The following is a 20,702-nucleotide window of genomic DNA, read 5'->3' as shown; positions in this document are numbered from 1 at the left end:
GTCATTTGTAATCATCAAAATTAAACGAAATAAACATTTGAAATATATGAGTTTGTATGTAATGTATGAATATAATATACAAGTTTCACTTTTTAAATGGAATTACTGAAATCAATCTACTTTTTCATGATATTCTAATTTTATGACCAGCACTTGTATGTACGTACAACATACAAATATTGTTCTAAACAGATATTTTTGCGATTGATCACAAGAAAAGTATTAGCTTGTTTTCAATTTAAATCTGTTAAATTATTGTGACACATTCTGATTTCACTTCTAACCCTGATGATGAGGTGAAGTACAGAGACTTAAGCATTTTAAGACAAATATTTCAGACTGTGAGATTAATTTGATGTTAATCTCAGTATTTGTTTTTTTTTAATATACTGCCGTCTTTATGCAGCAAAGTCAAGAAATGTTTTAAATGTCCTGTACTGTAAAAGTTGATTTCATTTGATTAGTGAGTATGTTGTACCACTGCAAATAAACAGGAAATTGCAGCTGTTGACTCAAACCCATCTTTTAAACCTAATTTCTGATGGCATCCTTCTAATACTCAAATAACCTTGTTTGGTAATGACATAAAAAGTTCAGTTTAGTTTTTTTGCCATCGTTTTGTATTATATTGTGATTCTTACAGTGGCTGTACTCACAGGGGCTTCCTGGTAGATTAGGTTTATGCTTCATTTTTCCACAAAGTGAAGATAACTGTGTGTCTGTGTCATGACTTTCCTACAGACGTTGTTAGTGGCTGTTCACTGAACGTTGTAGCAAGCCTTCTGTCCGTGCTGTGCTTTGGTCAGCACTTTGCATAAGTCTGAGTTCATCTGAGGTCCATATTTGTCCCGTTCCTGTGGTGGTGCCATGCAGCTCTCCCTCTGTTTCACACACACTTCCTGCCAATAAGTGATGAAATCATAACAACCTCCAGCAGGAGAGGAAAAGTGTCTGTGTGTGCAGGTCTCCTCCTGTTATTTATATTAAATATGGAGCTCACTGCAGCCAAAGACAGCACAGAACTGAACGACTAATGGTGTGTGTGTGTGTGTGTGTGTGTGCATGTGAGCGAGAAAGACAGAGAAAGAGGAGATGAGATTTTTTTTCCCAGTGACTGCAGCAGATGCAGATCTGTGTTTATTTAAAGTACATCAGATGGAGTGTGATTGTGTGTAAAAATCCCTCATGCTGCATTCGCACTGCAGTCATCCCTGATTATGTTAAAAGTGATTCTGAGTAAATGCATATGCACACGCAGCTTGCTGAAAAATGAAATCAGTAAAACCTTATTTGTACATTCTTTATAGAGGAACATTTTAAAAGGTTTTTGCTTATTTGTTTTATTAAATGTTATGAGTACATAAAATTCAAAGTGCTGTTGGTTACGGTTATTGTTTTTCTGCGGTTGGCACTCATAATGCACTTACAGTAGAACGTTGCACAAATAAAAATGATTACTGGTGCTAAACTGTAACTTATTGTCTACATTTCTTTTTACTTAAATAACAAAAGAAAACTAAAAGGAAATGAACACACTTAAGAGACCATTTTAAACATACAGTGCAAATCAAAATGTATAAACGTGCACTCAGATGTTACTAACAAAAATAAATACTGTAAACAAAAATACATAAAAGTACAAAAAGAACTTCAAAATTATCACTTTTCCATTTAAAAACCAAGTCTGTTCTGCCCACGATGCAACTAGAGGACTAGAAGAGTTGAGACAACAGATTTATAGTAAGCTCTCTTAACCTTAAGGCTGGATTTATGAACTGTACAGGTTTCTTATCAGCCTTTCAGCAAAGAAAACCTAACGTCAGACATTTACCTCTATTAGTACCTTCAGGATCTCTTCTTGTTGGATTTATGGTATAATAGAGCATCTGTAATATTCTGAAAAGTTATGGAAGTCTGAATTAATTTCTAGCTTTATGGATGGATGGATGGATGGATGGGTAAACCCACAATTTTGGATTAGCAGTGAGACAATGTCTTTTAAAGGCACTAATGCCACTTGTCTTCTTTTTTACTATTACTACTATCACAACTACTGCTACTACTACTAATAATTATAATTATAATAAATACAGATTTGCAATCACAAATTAAAGGTTTGACATTGTGACAGTTTTGGTCATGTGATGCACTCCACCATTTAGGTATAAAACACTCTATTTAAAATTAAATAAAAACAAAAAAATGAAGAAAAAAAATCTCTGTATATGCAATTCAAGGCTTATAGTACAGAATATATTAAATGTAACACCAAAAAAGTAGCAAATCTGTCTGCTTATTCAGCACCACGGACAGTGCCATCAGTTTATAACTACACAGCAGAACAGCAAGGCAACTGGAATTTCAGGGTCATGGTTGTTTGTTTTTAAATACTTTTACACAACCACCTAGAAAACTTGAAGATGTTTCCTTGTTGCTACAAGGGGCCATGGTAGCTTGGTGGTCAGTGCTGCGGTCTTGAAATCCTGAGGCTGCAAGTTTGAGCCCAGGTTGCAGCAGGAAAGGCATCTGGCGTAAAACAAATACCAAAGCGCTTGTGCAAGTTTGCTTGATGTGGCAGCCAAAAGAACAAGAAAGAAGTTGCAAGGGTCTTTTGCTGGATAATTTACTTTAAATGCATAAGCAGCAAGTGATCCTATAAGTAAAACGTGAGCAGTTAAATGAGAGTTTTACAGTAGTTTCTTTCTAAAGAGTGCATTAGACAACAAAAGCCATTGGACCTAAAAGTAAAAATAAACAGGAAGTTTATCCCTTTGTGATTTTAACAAAATGTAGTTTATAAAATACAATTCTGTTATTTTAGTACTTCAAAACCTTTAGTTAAAGTTCAGTTTAAATGAACCAATTAGACTTCCAAGTAGGAAAAAAATATACACCAAAGCATATTCAGTTAAGCATCTTAAAACTAGATTCTTAAGGTATTATTTTTGTATGCAACTTGGAACATTTTACTGCTGCTACATTTTGTGTGTATCTTATACAAATGATATTTGTTCAGATAACAGAAATATCATATTTTTGATTAAAAAAAACTCAGTGTTATAATCTGTAAGCATGATATTTTTATGTGGTTAAGTTTCATGATGTTGGTCTGCAATGCCTGCTGTTGCACTGCAGTGTTATTCATGTGGGATTACTCTTACAAACACACACAGTCCCACACACACACAACATATACAAAGGCGGTGTCTGTCAGCGGTAATACTGAGGTGATGCAGAAGGGCTTATTTTCACTTCTGTTAGCCTGCTTAATAAATGCTGTGTGTGTGTGTGTTAAGTTGTTATGCTGCAGATTATTAGCAGCTCCACAGCTGGACTTTTATATAAAAAACTTGTAGAAATGGGATTTCTTGAAAACACCCAGAAAACTGCTCTCCTACATCTTCCTGTTTTTTCCTGCTGTTCTGGTTTTTCCTGCATTTTTTTTCTTCTTCCTCCATCTCTTTTTTTCCTCTCCACCTGTCAGCTCCTCTTCTTCCCACAGTTTCTGGTGTCTCTGGTAATGGTCTGACTCACCACCCACAAAAATGTGATCTGGGGGATTTCAGGCATCGGTTCTAACAGGAAGATGACTGGTTTGAGATTTACTGTGTGACGCTTTGTGACAGTGATGCTGAGCTGCAGGAGATAAACCAAAATTTCCAGTTTTGACACTGAAACTTCAGTTTAGCACATTCAGAAAGAATATGTCTTTCTTTGCTTTGTTTTCTGTCTCCTCTGCCTCTCCTGCAATCTGATCAGTTAATCAATGCTGGTATAGATTCATGTTCTGTGCTGCTTTAATTATAAATGAGCCTTAGCCAGCACTGGTATTTTTAGACCCAGGTCTTTGTTGTGCTTACACCTAACACATTTAGAAAACAAACTTACTTGGTGAAAAGTTTGGGGGGACTTTCATAAAGTATTTTGATTACTTTTGGACAATCTTTTGAGTTTTCACATGCAATCTCCTGGTGATACATGTGTTCAGTTTCTGGGTCCTCTGGTTTCCATTTGTTTCCGCACAAATCAAAAATCTTCACGTTAGGTCAGTTGGTAACTCTAAATTGTCTCTAGGTGTGAGTGAGAGCATAAATAGTTGTTTGTCTTGTTTGTGATGGACCCTGTGATGGACTTGCGACTTGTCCAGGGTGTACCTGGCCTCTCGCACAATGACCACTGAAGACAGGCAAAAGAAAAAAGCGGGTAAAGGAAATGAATGGATGGACGTATTCTGGCATAAAAAAGGCAGTATGCATTCTTTCCAGGAATTCTAGGTCTTTAGTTTACTGTGTTTTCTTCTAGATTCATAAGATTAACTCTGTTTCCTGTTTGCATCATCAAACTGATCTTTTTTGTACATGTTGTCTTTTTTAGGCAAGCTATTCTTAACTTAAATCCTTTCTGATTCTGTGATTACCTGGGTAGAAATTAGTTTCTTTGAAAATGTTGTTTTAATAAATTTTCAGATAAGTTTAAAACACATTGTTCCACAATCCTCCCACTGGTGGAAGAAAAAAAAAGCAGGAGAAAATGAAAATGTCAAAGCAAAAAAAGATGTAAAAAAACATGTTGTGATTGTGATCCACAATCCTTCATGGAAATTAGCACGTGTGAAAAAAATATTATCCATAGTCAGGGATCCATGCTGTTTGCACATCTTCTGTGATAAAGGAAAAAGTGTACATAAAGATGGCATTTATTAAGTATGGAGATTTCCTCTAAGTTTTCAAGATGCTAATAGTTAAATCCACATAGAAAAATTGTTTTAACAAAACACAAAACAAAACAAAATAAAGGACTATCTCAATGGAAAATATTGGTGCAGTGCACGTAACCCTAAAGGTGGGAGCTGGCCATCTCCAGTGGTTGCCTCCTAGATCGCACTGAAGGTGCACACAGTGCAGAAAAGGCCAGCTGCTCAATGGAGAAACAATGCTACTCTTGGGGAAAAAGGAAAGGAGGGGAGAGAAGAGCAAAAGAGAGGAGGAGTAAATGAAGGAAGCAGTGAATTTGAGCCCCAGAGTCATTTGTCTCTGTCATCAACCCTTCCCCCTTCTCTGGTTCCGAGTCTCCTTCTCCTCACTTTTCCCTTTTCCATCACTCTTTCTCTTCATTATGTCTTGTTTTCTGCCTCCTACTCTGTGTATCTCCTTCACTCTTAATCAAATAAGCTGCATTGAAGTGATGAATGTTGACAGGCACAGTTAAACGCTGATCATGTGAAACTTTGTATCTGATGATGTTGATGGGTGCCATAACTCTTTCAGAGTTTGATGTCTTTTTTGGGCTGATAAAAATATGAAAGTAAACTTGAAAATGAATTAGGAAAAGATGTAGAAAAGTAGAATACAAATCTTGCACACCAGAAAGTGTTTAGGCTCTTTAGAATATTTGTAAAGTCTGTATCTATTTAAAATGAATATGCAATGAACTTTGAATTGAGCCGGTTTTTAGGCTTCCCTAGAATCAATATTCAAAATGCTTGGTCAAGCTTTATTTAGTGTGTTTCACGTTGAAGCGATTCCCCAGGCCAAAGTAGGGCAGGAGAGCCTGGCATCGACTCAGCTTCCTGCATGAGTGACCTGAGGAAACACTGTGTGTGTCTGTTTGTCTCTCTCTCTCTCTCTCTCTCTCTCTCTCTCTCTCTCTCTCTCTCTCTCTCTCTCTCTCTCTCTCTCTCTCTCTCTCTGTGTGTGTGTGTGTGTAGCAGTGTATGTGTGTGTGGCTATGAGTCTCCACCCTACAGCAAGCTGCTGTCAGAGAGGGGGAGGAGCAAAATGAACACACTAGCAAACGAGAAAGAGAGGAGAGGAGTAAGAAGAGGGAGTTAGCATCTGTTGTTTCTGGCAGCTGAGCAGCACTGGACTTATTTTACACACACGTTCTTTTTATCCATGCCACACACATACTGCATACCCACACACACTTTTATCCACACCCTCACTTCTCTTTGCTCTGGCTCTCTCATGCTCAGTCCAGTGTGGAACTGGCATTAGATCTTTCCCCACAGCTTTGCTGATCCCCTCATTCACGTCCCTGGATTCTAAGATTTAAACCTCCTCACACACTCATACACTGATTTGAGCTCTACGGTCCCTGCAGCTCATTGTGGACGTTGAGGCTGCCTGTCTGCGTGTGAGTACAGCTGAAGGGGAGTTGAACTGATTTGCATGTTAACATCTTGCCTATGGTAACATTTCCGATTATAGATAACATTTTTTAAGTTGGACTGTTTTAGGGGAATGAGTACAAAGCTAATAGAAACAGCAGAACAAATATGACTTTTGCTTTATCGTTACATGTATTTTAAGAATTGCTAATGTGTTAAAGATACATTTGAGACTTTCCAGCTTTAGCTCTCAGTCCATGTTGTAAAAAAGATTAATTATTGCTGCATCTTTGTCTGTGCAGATTTATTTTTCTGAATCTGAGTCTTTGTTCTACTGATGAAAAAGAACTGAAACTTTGTAATATCTCTAGTTTTCAATCCATTATTTGATCTCCATTGCTTTTTTATATCATTGTGTCAGATATTTTAGCTGTTTTCCATCAAAGCTACATTACAGTCAATAATCTGTTTCTCCTCACCCTCTTCATTTGTTTCATTCTTTCTTCATATCCCTCCTTCTCACTTTTTCTAACATTGTCTCTCAGTACTGTAGTGCTGTGTTGAGTTTATGCGTGATGACAGACACTCAGATGCTGATGATGTGAAAGTTTAAATCTGAGGGTTTTGTTTTTGGAAGTAGAGGTTTAAATTTAAACTGAAGTACAAGTTTGAATTCATCAATTTTTGATGGATTTTAGCAAATGTTGGTTTTAAAACTAAAAATATTAAATTGGGATTAGTAAGGCAAATATGAGTTAAATTAATATAGTAAACATAGTTCTGCATAAGGTCATTATGATTATGATCTTTCCTATTATAGGGACATTAGAGGCTTTTTATTTTTACTAAACTATTTTGTAACAGTTGTAACAAAATATTTTAACGATCACGTTACCCTGATCATTTCAGTTGTTCCAGAAGTAGCTTGATTTGACCTTCCTTTGTTTGTATCATTGTGTCAGATTAAAATGAACTTTGTGTGAATTCAGCAGAGATCTGCATGTTCCAGACTGAACAGGAAAAAAAAAGGGAAGCTTAAAAAAAATCAAGATAAAGTGCAAGATCTGGATCAGTGAGTGTGTGAGTGCATGAGCGCATGTACCTTTAGTGTGATTAAATTACACAGGGTGAATTAGATTGTGCAGTCCACAGTCATGGGTCAGACACACACACCCAAGGACATCCTTCGCGAGGGATTTTTCCATCTTATTACTGGTGCGGGTTGTCATCTGTGTGTTCATTCAGAGGTTCCTTGGAATCTGTGTAGAGCTGAGCAGAGTGGAAGGCAGTTCGAATTTATGACACATATCTGCTTTTTGCTCCGCAGCTCTGGATTAAAATATTGCAGTTTAGTGGAGGAAGCTTACTGGGTAAACGCATCTATTCTTACTCGTTTACAGAAAGTCATCTATCATCACAAAAGGAATCATTTCTCATGAGCTGAAAACATTTTATAATAACTCTTTCTACTTTGAGCATTTCCATAATTAATGCTCATTTATAATTGAAGAGGCACAATGACATTTTTATAGCCACTAGAAAGAAATGGGTCAGAAACTTGAGTGTTTTTGCTGCATGTAGCAGCAGGGTACTAAACCACAGGGCAGCTGTACTGAGTGTATGAGCAAATTATTGCATTTTGCGTTAACTGGCCAACCAGTTGCTCTGTCACACATTTTACCACTTGATCTGCCAATTAAACTGAAAGTATTTTTTCTCCTTTTTTTAAAATCATTGGTTTATATGTAGGTCTGCTCAGGTTGAGGAACAGAAACAACATGAAGCAACTGTGTTACTCCTAAACATGCAACAGTGAGATTACGAATAAAAACAATTTAGACATTTTGTTGGAAATCCCTTTCTGAATGTATGTTGTTGTAGTTCAGTAGCATTTCTTTCTAGGAGCTAATAAAAGCTTAATGACTTCTTGAAATCACTGCACCAGTGATGCCACATCATACCACTGCTGAGCCACTTGAACGTCACTTTGTGAAGTCATCACTTGTGTTTAATGAGACCATTCAGTTCCGACTCACCTATTTTCCACCTACAGCAGAACATAAAATGATGAGCTATTCTCTGTCAGCGTTCATTTGAGTCACACGAGTTCATGAATTGCATGAGTTAAATATTTTTAATTGATTTAACTCTAACTGGATGACTGGTTACACAGCAGATTTTAAGTCATTATCAGCTCAAAGAGGGGGAAAGGAAAGGCATGGTTAAAACCTAAGGTTCTCCACATATCAGAATAGCCCAGTGACTTAAATAAGTAAAATCTTAGAACCACTGAAATTTATTTTCCCAATCAGGAAAAAAAAAAACTAATCAGAGTAAAGCAAGCCCAGTCAAGATGGAGATTCTTTTAATCAGCATAGCCATTATGGTTCCCACTAGCATTTATAAAAAGAATTATTAGTATAATACGTTAAAAAATGGTCTGTTAAAAGACTCAGAGAGGCTCATCTTAACATCAACACTGCAGGATGTGTTTATCTTGTGTTTTCTGTTGATTTCTGCCTTACTAGGAAATTATACCACTCTTGTATTTTGAATGTTAAATATTTATTGCAATAACATCAGTGTGATGAATAGCCTCTGAAAAATAAACTGTCAGAATAAATATGATGTTAACTTTTTGTTTATAAAATGTCACTTCCATGGTGTATAAAATCAAGCACCTAGGTATACAGACTGCTTCTACAAACATTTGTGAAAGAATGGGTCGCTCTCAGGATGCCACCTGTGCAGTAAGTCCAGTGGTGAAATTTCCTTGCTACTAAATATTACACAGTCATCTGTTCGTGGGCGTATAGCAAAGTGGGAGTGACTGGGATCGACTGCAACTTGATCATGAAGTGAAGCCATGTAAAACCACAGAGCGGGCTGAGCAGATGCGAAGGAGCATAGAGCAGAGGTCACCAACGTTCTGCAGAGGCAAAAGACCTCCAAACTTCAGATTATCTTAGGAACAACCTTCCCAGAAGAGTTGAAGCTGTTACAGCTATATTATATTAAACCTTATAAATTAAGAATGTGATGTCACTCAGGTTCATGTGTGTGTAAAGAGAGACGAGCGAATACTTTTGGCAATGAAGTGTACATTTAGATATATAAGATTTATAGCCTTTGAATCTTAAACCTTTTTTTAACACTCAGAAATATCAGTAATTAGGGAGACCTTTATTTGTAGCTGATTAAGTTTATTCAACATTTTGGGGTATATTTTTTTTTGTCATTTTAAAACATAGAAAAAGTTAGGTTCCATTCTAATAAAGTTTAAGTTTTTACTTGTTGAACTCTGGGAAATATAATTATCAATTATCAAAAAGCCTCTACTGTCCTTCAGACTCTTTCTCATGCTGTGCTCTTTCCTTTCATCTGCTGAGCAAAGAGGATTAGAGTCTAAAAATCACTTCTTCTAATGTGGAGCAGGAAATAAAGTGTAACAACTTACACCAGATCCTGGATAATACAGTGCTAAGAGGAATATGTAAAAGAAGAATTATCTGAAATCTCTCTTTTGTTTTTGCGTCTTTCTTTGTAGAGTACAGTCGTTTTGAAGCGAAGATCCATGACCTGAGGGAACAAATGATGACCAGCAGTGTCAGCTCCAGCTCCACATCTCTCCGCCCCACACAGAAACGCACACTTTATGTCAGGTACCACAAAACACACGCACACACTCACACAGCAGATAAAAGAAACTGTCCACTGCCTTTTTTGTGAAACAGGTATTGAAAGGTCTTATCTCAGCTGTCTGCTCCATGTTTTGTGTGTGAGAGAAGCTGGAGGAGAGGTTATCACATATAAAATCACTTTTACATTGTGTGGCTGAAGCAGTGCCACACAAACACACCCGCTGCCTTCTTGCTCTGTGAGTGTCCCTCTGTCTGTGTGTTGATCTTGTCCTTGGCTGTCCTGGTTACTCAGTCTTCCCTGATTCATGATGTCCATCCCCTAACTGCATCTGCAGAGCTGTTTCAGACGTAAAGCAACGGCACTTTAGATTTTTTTTCTCTTTGAAAGTTTCACACTGTTTGAAAGATCCAAAGTGGGTCACTGAGTTCACAGATGTCACTTCAGAGTTCTTGGAAGATCCATCAGGTTGAAAACAGACACTACTGAAGCTTTAAGAAGGCAGCCAAACATTTTACAAGTTCTTTAAGCTTAATGTTGTCAGGGAGAAAACTCCTTAAAAAAGCATTTTTGGCAGAAAAAATTAAATAAAAGAGAATGGACTAATAATTTGACTGAAAGTACACAAACTGTATGACAACTGGATTAAAGACGAAGAGATAAATTGCATTTAAATCACTTTAATTGTTATAAGCAAGTTTCCGTTGGCTGCCTTCTGGGAATATGGACCAGACAGTAACGATGATTGGTAGCATATTTTGGGGCAACTTCAAGCACAACCAAAGTTTTCAGGGTCACAAATGTGGTCATCCTTTCACATTAGTATTATGCCAAAATATCAGGAATGTAGAATAGCTTGAGAAGGGATCAATACATGTGAAAGCCTTACTGCCCAGGTAATTAGTTAATAAACAACAACATTTATGTGAATGATGACAAGATCTACTTCTGCTACCATTTCTCTCACTAATCAGAAACCATCTAACCCCCGCTGGCCTATGGTGTCAAGGATCGTGTTAAGAAATATTACAGCAGAACAGTTAATGAAAACTGGGGCTCCAAAAGCATGAAGGGTCCATTAATATTTATTATCAGGTTTTCAATAGATATGAAAAAATTAAATTAAATTGCAGGGATTTCTTTCCTAATGTATTCTGTTTTTAAATAAAACTGTCTGTGGAGGAAATATTGATGAACATGCTGAGTAATCAATCAGTCCAGAATTGCACTTTAATGGCTCTACAGATATGTTCAATTTAAACCAAGACAAAAATCTCAGCATAAATAAAATAAATGACTAATCCAACTAAACATAGCCCAGTGAACTGTGTTAAACAGTGCATTTAAAGAACTTTATGTGGGCGTTTTCATGTGTAATGTTATTGCCATGGGCTTCCGAGTTATAAAATCATTTCACACACTGATTCTTAATGGAGCTTCTTGTCAACATCAGGCTCAGAAGATCAAATCAAGCTTACGTAGAAAGTTGTAGGGCTCCTCAACAACATACATGATAAATTACTGTCATAAAAACAATCACCAGATCTGGTTAGTGCCCCGAAATAACCAATCAGGCTTCAAATATATAAAAAGTTGCATGGGACTGGCAGTGGATTTGTTGGTGTGTGACAGATTTGGGGTGTCTGACGCTCAGGGCTGTAAGGTTGTCCATGCATGTGCATGCAGCATGTGTGTCCACATGGGGTATTTGTACAATACACAAGAGTATTCTGTATAAAAGACAGGTTAACCTTTCCTCCTCCCTCAGTGGAAATGTCACTGAGACAAAGTGACATCCTCTGTGTACTGTCTCTGTCTGTCCTCTGTGTGAAAGGTGTGTGTGTGTGTGTGTGTGTCCTGTTCTTCTCTCCTCTCTCCTGCTTCATTTCAAATTCACACCATTATGGTCTATTTTAAACACACTGCATGGCTCAATGGACTGGCACTGTAATTGTATATTTCACTATTGAAAGATTTCTGCAAAGCAAATGATAAGGATCCTCTCTAAAAGCATGCTGTGTACTTTCCATACTAAGATTTATTTGCTTTCAAAAAATGAAACAGAAGGTTTAAAGTTTTAACCGAAGTAACACTCAGTCCTTATTTCCTCACTAGTGTGTGTAAATTTGGCAGGAACCAATTTATTCATAACAAATGGCGATAAATAGATTGTCCTCTGAGGTATGAAGTGTACTGGAAAGGGACACTCGTCTTTGGGTCGATTCCCGGTGCACATATTGATTCTGAACCATTTTCAAATGATTACAGACATGGGCTTCTTGAAATTGGATATTGTTGGTTTAAATAGCCTCAGAGCTTTCTTTTTCTTGCTTGATTTGACTTTTTGTTCACATTTTTTTCTTGTTCTCTCGTGAAAAAACATTTTTTCAAAAGTAAGTATAAAAGATGCATGAACTATAAACTGAGGTGTGGTTTCCTATACATTTATTGGCTTGAATGGTGTTATTTATTTTTCAACTTGTGACAATAACACTAATATACTAATGCATTCAGATTGTTTTTTCTACATCTTTTTGTATATATATATATATATATATATATATATATATATATATATATATAATTTAATCAAATGGAGAAGCAGGTAAAGAAAATGGATGGATGGAAATTTGTTCATTCATTCAGTCATTCATTTATTTATTTTTTGACACCTACTAGGGGGTGCTGTAGCACCCTAAGCGCCCCAGGTCCCACATTTTTTGTTTGTTTGTTTGTTTGTTTGTTTGTTTGTTTGTTAGAGCGGCTGCTCCTCTTAATTTATCATTTAGGGTTGAATATACATATAAAAAGGTACAAAATGTTTTATTATTTTATAGTCCTATGTTTAAACCGGCATGATGTTAGAAACAGTGGAAACCAGCAAACCTTTTAAATGTTTTATTCTAAAAGTTTGGTTCCTGTTTTCCTTCATGGCTTTGTACTCACACTTTAAGATAAAACAAGAAATAAAACAAAAATGGTAAAGTGCATCCCTCTGTATTGTTAGCATTATATGAATGAGGTTGTGTTTGACTTTTACTGCTGTACTTTAGACCACAGTATTATATAGTTTTTTTAACCGAGTGCTTTGTCTTCTGAAATACAGCAGACATAAGCAGAAATCCTAGATGAGCAGAACTGCTGTTTGGAGAATATGCTGCTGGCTGTGCAACAATCTAACTTTAACACATTGTTTACAAAGGCTTGCTTAAACGAAATTGTGCTTTTGTTACACGTTATAGTAATGTGTGTGGAGTGATTAAATGTTTGCAGAACAGGTGACTGAATCAGAAATAGATTTACAGCTGCAGCCTTAATAATTCTACATCAGTGAAACTTGCCTGCTGCAAAATCCTTTGGGATCTGAGTAAATGTGTTGCTTTGGTTTTTCTGCTTATTATCGTTTTTCTCAAGGCTCATGACTGAAAGTTTAAGATTACTACACATCCGCTGTAACAATCAACTGGATGTTTACACAGGATTCTGCAGCCTCCCCCTTGCTGTGTCCCTGTTGTAGAACATTTCAAATGCTTGCACATATTTTGCCACTATAATTGGCTGCCAGCTGCATACAAACAACATTAGCATATTTTCCACAGAGGTTGTTAGAGCATGTAAGGTCACAATATTACACACTGCAGTAATTAATGTCTGTCTCTTAACTTGTATAATTGGATTTTAGTGGCCCCCACAGGAATTAAAGTGTTAAATTGAAATTGACTGTAATGATTGTTACACAGGGATGTCTTTAAATGATTGATGTTGTTTATTTTACTGAACTTTAAAATTAATTACGCTGTTTTAGGTTGTTTGTTTGATTGGTTTTTTTTGTTTGTTTGTTTTTAACTGAGGAATTTAAACTGAACACAAATTAGTCTACATTAAATATATGACAAGTAACAGTTGCTGTAAAATGACACTTTTAAGATAAAAAAAATCCATTTTCATACAGAAATGTGCTACTAACTTACCTCAAGTTTTCAAATTTTATATCTGTTTATTTATTTATTTGCAGGCATGCTATTTATTATAATACAGCAGACATATTTATTAGTTTCAGATATAAAACCTTACTGAATGATTGTTTGCTGAGATTCTTTTAAATAATTGTCTTTTTTCCTTTAAAATCAGTAACAAAGTGAACCCTAGCAATGCAGTTTATTTTTTGTTAATGAAAAAATAGAAAGTAGTGTTCAACAAAACATTTTAAAATACTCCTTAGAAAATGGCAATTATACTAATGTTTATTGACCTAATTTTCAACAGCCTCTTGTTATATCTGGTGCCCTCTAATATTAACAACGAAGCACCTAAAGTGATACTTTTGAGCTAATTATTGACTCCTACCTACTGCAGGGATTTGGCCTGTAAATCTTCAGTTCATCAGAAATAATGATGATTATGGTACTTTAATGTCATTTAATTTATTGCCATGTGTTTTTATTACATCACAACTGCTCCATTTATATCAAAATACAAAAATATAGCATTATAAAAAATATCACTAATGCACACTGATGTTCAAGATAACTTTACTCAAATAAGATATCATTTGAATCTTTAATATTAGATTTGGGATTGAGGCTTATAATATTGTCACTCAGCTGCTTTATTCTAAATATTTGATATATTTTATAGTAGAGCCAATAAAAAGCTTTAATGTATTACATCAAATACTCACTGTCACCTCAAATGTTAGTGTTCTGTGTTCAAATCCTCCTTTTTATCATCTTTAATCTAACATTAGAGCATCGGGTGGTCAGTTTTTGATCCGTCAAGCTCTTTTTAGTCTTGCCTGTGTCCCTTTTTTTTAATTCTGTCACTTTTTCTGTCTCTGTTGTGTTTTATTGATGAAGGCAGGGGGGACTTTGGGGGATACCGGTTATTTCAGCTCTAGTTGCGTTGCAGTCACGCAGACTCACAAACATATTGCTGGCCTACTTTTCCAGGTCTTTTCCCTCTGGAAGTGTTTGGTTTTCTGTAGTCATAGTCAGATATTACTGTTTAGACATACAGAAGACATGCTCAGTTATACACAAACAAATGAAGTCCCGTACACATTAATAGACTGACATGGCTGGCCTCACCCATTCCAGCTTATTTTCATTTTAGCTGATGTATTTATATGTTGTATATTCATTACATTTGTAATTGTATGAAAGCTAATTCAGCATTCACATTAATGTTTTCCTGATATTATTATTAATATTATTATTACATATGTTTTTGCAGTCTGTTTGCTTCTGCATACTTTGCTATTTTACCATTCAAACATCAAAACATGTGGCTCATCCTAGTATTTTTTTTGTTTTTTGTATACTTTTTAAAGTATTTAACTTCATATGTCTGCTTCAGCATACTTACCCTAACTCTCTCTTCTTGCACTCATTGTTCTGCTTCTTTTATTTTTTAGCAAACCTTTTGCTATTTTTAGCTTTTAGCGAGACTTTTATTTTGGTCACTTAAGCAGTAAAGTTTGGGGCTAACTTTGTGCTTCTGTTTCCAGGGCATTGTTTGACTATGATGGAAGTGCAGCAGATCTGAGTGCGCCCAATCAGCCCCTACCATTTCATTTTGGGGATATCCTCCATGTGAGCAGTGCTGGTGAAGAGGAGTGGTGGCCCGCCCGTCACCTCAACCAACCGTCCCCAAACTGCCCCGAAGTTGGAGTCATCCCCAGCCGCAGGAGGTTAGAGAAACTTTAATTCTACTTTGTTTTTTTTCATATTAAAATAAAATAAAATTTATAGCCTACAAAGACTTTGAATTTTGTTTTCAGTACCTTTGAATATTATGTTTAAGCTGATCCTTTTCATAACAAATGAATAAAAACAACTTTTTGTTCACAGATCAGAAAAGTGATCATCCATAGCACATAAAAATAGAACCTAACCACGTCCTGTTCTGAGTTAACCTGACAGAGGACATAGTGTTGTGCATACCGATCGCTGGACTGAACACTTTAGCATTCTCTGTGCTGATGTTTCAACTAAATCTATCACAGTGTTGGCATCGAGTGTCATTTTTCTTTTCACTGATTCATCATCAGACTGTAGAATGTAGTCCTGAGGTGTAAAAACAGAAACATTGTTTTCTTTTCCCTCTTTTTCCCTGGATGTTTTCTCTCGTGAAGCAGGTGACAGACAGATGCTGACAGCTTTCTGGGAGGTGAGAAGACTATTTAGAACAAGTCATGTTGTCATGCGTGACAGAGAGAGAGGTGACATGGAGGAGAAGATGTGAAGTGTGATGGAGTGGAAGGAAAGAAAGCGAGGAAGCGTTGAAGGGCAGTGAGTTGTTGAAAGACAGAAAGATGGATTACAGTCAGCAGGAGCAGAGCAGATATTTCCACCCAGAGGTTTGATGGCGGTTTAGCGGTGCTAATTAAATAACAGACTTACAGTAAAAGTCTCAAAGCTGAAACCAAAGATCCTTTATTGTCAGGTATCAAAGGTGGCCAAAATATTAATGATGATAAGCTGCTGTATTACAGGACTTGTTAAACTGTATGGATTACCAGACTGAGGAAACTGAATAAGAAAAGAGCCTCCATATTGACTTTTTTTAAGTGTTTTTGTTATTTATCAGTTATATTGTAGCTGGTCTGTCATTCATAGTTTCTTGGCTATTTACATGGCTATTTGATTTTGAATAAAAATGCATCTGTCTCTTAAGCCTGAGCAAAAAAAGCAAAGGTTTTACAAAGAAATGAGCCTCACTGAGCCTCAGCTGCTTTGTGCTATGGATGAAAAGTATCCTGGTCTTGTGTCTGTTTCTCATCACTTTGCATATGTTTCATGGTTAAATGGTTATTACAGCATGTTCGGATCAGTGGCTATGAACATGCTATCTGTTCTTTACTGTCAAGTTACATAAACTCACCAGAGTTTGTTCAGCCTTTAATTTCATAATGTTTAAAAATATCCAATCCCTAAATTCTAATGAAGTGAAGTTCCACATTAAATCAAAACCCCTTTAGAATGGTGAAATATTGTGTAATAGTAGACTTGTATTTTTAAAAAGGTGATAAATGTGGGCTCTGAGGTTAAAATCACAGGTTTTATGGTCCCAGATGTTGAAGATGTAAGTGATAATTTGAGATTCCAGTTCTGATCTTTTAATAATGTTCAGGTGGAAACAAGTTGGCTTCCATTTTCTGCATATCTGGAGTTTTTTTCTCTTGTTTACAGAGCAGAGAAGAAGGAGAGGTCGAGGCTAAAGACAGTCAGAGTGACGAGGTCTCAGGACAGATCGGTGAGTGTCTTTCTTTTTTAAACGGGCATTTTAAAAGAAACACAATTTAAATCTTAATTGCAACATCGCTTTTTGCAAGACACATAGTGGTGCCATTGTAAATTTCCTAATGATCAACCTAAGTCATGGGTAAAAATAAAACGTAAGGTTGTAAGAACCCTTTCTTTCAGTTTAGTTAAACTTGCACACAGATTTACGATAACACTGGTGTCTACATGCTGCAGGTGACGGGCTTACATGGACAGGAAAACAGACAAACAACCTCTGAAGTGAGATGAGGGTTTAGGGACCGTCTACAAATTGCAAAATCAGTCTATAATTTTCAACAACATCAATCAAACTGTCTGTGTTTTCACCTAAATCACACCAGAGATTTATGAATCAGACATTTTTATCTCCTTTTATTGTGATTCCAGCTCTCAAATTAGAAACAGGTCGGTTTCTATCATTTTGTAAAAGTTTTATCCTTGTGCTTTACTGACTTTGAATAAAACTAGACGACATTATATTGTCTGCTTTTCTGCAATTAATAGGAGGTGATGTTTGTAATTTCACAGTAGTTTTAAAATTATTGAACGTGGAAATAAGAATTTGTCAAACTTTTCATGTTACTGAAGCCAAACAATGATCTGTTGCTTTCTCTCAAGTAGAATTATGTGTTAATAAATCTGCGTGCACACGTGAACCAATCCTCCCATCTCAGTGATGTATTTATGGTTCATTAAGGTCAATATTAGTCTGTGACAAGAACTATTAACAGATGACAAAATGCAGTTTGTTAGTTAGATGTTTGAGAGCTACAAAGTTTCAGTCTAATTTTATAAGCAAGGCAACAACGTGACCCTAATCACACCTAACACAGCGTGATGATGAGTGCTGACACAAATTTAACACAAGCTATTGATATCACTGAGTTGTCAGCTCGCTCTCGCTCTCCTTCTGTTTTCTTCATGCTGTGAAGAGCAAGGCTGCGTGATAATTAAAAATGATCACACACAAACACACTGTCTCTCTGTGTGTTTGAATAACTTCCAGTAGTGTTTCTGCTTTTATCAAACACACACTGCTGTGATTCTTCTCAGTATAATAATTAATTCTTTCACTTTCTCTGTTTCCTTACAGGATCAGGATGAGAAAGGTAGGCAATCTCACCATCGCTGACACCTGCTGGTCACTTTATGTAACTCCAGCTCCTGCAGTTCTGACTGACTTTTCACAAATCCTACATTTTCACAACCATCTGTGTAAATTCACAACATTCAGAGACATTTACATCCATTTACTAAAACTTGGTGTGCTTGTTAGGGGTTTATTTAAGATGCTAAATGTGATTTTTGGCCAAACAAGAGTATAACTCACCCATCAGGTAATCATGTTTGTCCCCAAACCATTTCTGCAGCTTCCAAATCATTCCATCATTCCTAAACCATCTTTTCCTCTATGCTTATTTTCTTTGTATGGTTAAGGTAATATTTCTGTTAAAACACAGTTATATTTTGACAGTTTTGGGGGAAAAAAACTTAATTTCAGTTTCAAAACATTTTGCAACACCTTTAACTGTAAACTGATGCAATTAGTTTTTTTAATACAAGTTCTACTAAAACTACTGTACACTTTCGTCTGTTTTTGTGAAGGACTGTTGTCACTTTTGGTCCAACAAAAAAGCTGCATCACATGCTGGGAATGTGGCATTAGAGATACCGTTTTAATGTTATTATTATTACAGCAGAAAATTCATGTTGTTGCTTTATTGTTGGAGTGTAAGAATGTAAGGATGTCCTAAAAAGTGGTTAACTTTTGTCTTTTGGATGCTAAAATGATGCCAAATTGGGGTTTGTTTTATGTTATAAGATTACTAATATTCCTAGCTACAGTGTCTACATGTACAGTACAATCGATGAAGGATTTTTGTAATTGTGTGAGCCAGACAGTGTGTTTGCGTGTGTGTATGTATGTATGTGTGTGTGTTGCTGACTCTGACCTGTCTTGTCCTTCCAGAGCTGGTAACCTCTGGCACCAGCGATAATGAGAGTATTTCCTGTAAGTGTAGACCCTGTCTGTCTTTACCTATTTTTTCCTCCTTCTCTTTTTCTCTTATGCAGTTTACTCTACTTCTCATTTTTGTTATTGTTTTCCTGTGTGTGCGTGTGTTTCTGTGAGAGCATGTTGGTGTGTCATGCACACATGCACACGTAATTTTGTGGGCATGCAGGTTGTGCGAGTTATGGCTTTCTGCTTTTTCAGACCTGTTGAAGAAGTTTGTTCCCAAAGTAGAAATGGGTAAGAGAGTGATGCGGTGTGAGTAATAAAACCACTGCGCCTCTAAACGTGTCCTTCATTTCTGTTTGTTTGAACAGCTGGCCAGGAGGAGGTCTTCCTCACATACCAACCTGTCATGCAGCAGGAAGGTCAGTACCTAACTTCTAAGTTTGCTTTATCCATTCAACATCTCAGGCTCTGTTGGGGGGTGAAATCCTGAAGGTACCTTTCAGCCTTGATTTCTGAGTGGCTTCATACAAGTATCCGCCCGCTTCTGTCCATCCATTCTTAGTTAATTACACACGGCCAGTCATCGTGCTTGGACCAATGAAAGATCGAGTCAACGATGACCTCATCTCTGAGTTCCCCGACAAGTTTGGATCCTGCGTCCCACGTGAGTTTCTAAACTTTATGATAAATCTCACGAGCAGCTGATAAAAGGACAGAGAACTGTGCAGAAGGCAACTCCTGCCTTGTACACAAGTGGGATTAAATTTGTGTAAAACCTCTGATCTGCAGACACAACACGGCCACGACGAGACTACGAGGTGGACGGCAGAGATTACCACTTCATGCCCTCCAGGGAGCTCATGGAGCGAGAAATTCAGGAACACAAGTTCATAGAGGCAGGACAATATAACAACCATCTGTATGGAACCAGCATCCAGTCTGTTAGAGAAGTCGCTGACAAGGTAGGACCTCTGGTGACTGGATGGGACAGCACAGGGAGGACAAACACACCAAAGATGGTTAATAATTTATTGTCCAACTCACACTGTTTGTCACAGGGTAAACACTGCATACTGGACGTATCTGGGAATGCCATAAAGCGTCTGCAGATGGCAGGCCTCCATCCCATCGCTATCCTCATTAAACCACTTAATGTCGACAACATTCTGTAAGTGACAGAGATGTTAACACAACTTAATATTTTACATAATTTTAAGATCTCACCACTTCATAGATTTAAAGCTAATTTTCAGCTGTCATCAAACTCTGGATTCTTCAGACATTTAATTTCAAACATAAGATGAATTTAAACAGTTAAGATTGTTCTTTGTTTAGGAATCAATTCATGGTTCCTGTTACCAATCTTCCACATTCATTGAGCTTTGGTTTCATTTATAGAAAAAAAGTTTGACATTATATTGTATATAGTGGATCTGTTGTTTCTACTTTCTGCAGAGAGATGATGAAGCGTTTGACTGAGGAGCAGGCAAGGAAGACTTTCGACAGAGCTGTCAAACTGGAGCAGGAGTTTGCAGAATACTTCACCGGTTAGTCAGCCGCAAGCTCATACATGTTACTGCACACACACATACATGTTACTGCACACACACACACATACATGTTACTGCACACACACATACATGTTACTGCACACACACATACATGTTACTGCACACACATATACATGTTACTGCACACATATATACATGTT

At 36.7% G+C, this 20,702-nt stretch overlaps 1 protein-coding gene across 11 annotated transcripts in view; it reads left to right on the top strand.

The window, feature by feature from the left end:
- LOC108238416 (discs large homolog 1-like protein) overlaps positions 1-20,702 on the top strand; it is a 95,695-nt gene that overhangs the window by 70,192 nt on the left and 4,801 nt on the right. For 9 of the 11 annotated variants that reach the window (XM_017420471.3, XM_037974218.1, XM_017420459.3 and 6 more), the window contains 10 exons: positions 9,657-9,771; positions 15,255-15,437; positions 16,939-17,002; positions 18,125-18,140; positions 19,001-19,042; positions 19,360-19,410; positions 19,554-19,655; positions 19,781-19,953; positions 20,050-20,159; positions 20,447-20,538. In XM_017420471.3, the coding sequence (XP_017275960.1) occupies positions 9,657-9,771; positions 15,255-15,437; positions 16,939-17,002; positions 18,125-18,140; positions 19,001-19,042; positions 19,360-19,410; positions 19,554-19,655; positions 19,781-19,953; positions 20,050-20,159; positions 20,447-20,538 (948 nt within the window). Of the gene's footprint in view, positions 1-5,860; positions 6,136-9,656; positions 9,772-15,254; positions 15,438-16,938; positions 17,003-18,124; positions 18,141-19,000; positions 19,043-19,359; positions 19,411-19,553; positions 19,656-19,780; positions 19,954-20,049; positions 20,160-20,446; positions 20,539-20,702 lie in introns of those variants that run through there. The other 2 variants (XM_025006865.2, XM_017420460.3) reach the window with 2 other exon arrangements.

The sequence above is a fragment of the Kryptolebias marmoratus genome, linkage group LG24, assembly GCF_001649575.2.
Source record: "Kryptolebias marmoratus isolate JLee-2015 linkage group LG24, ASM164957v2, whole genome shotgun sequence".
NCBI lineage: Eukaryota > Metazoa > Chordata > Actinopteri > Cyprinodontiformes > Rivulidae > Kryptolebias > Kryptolebias marmoratus.
Note: the sequence above shows the minus strand (reverse complement) of the source record. Positions and strands in the feature narration are given on the sequence as shown.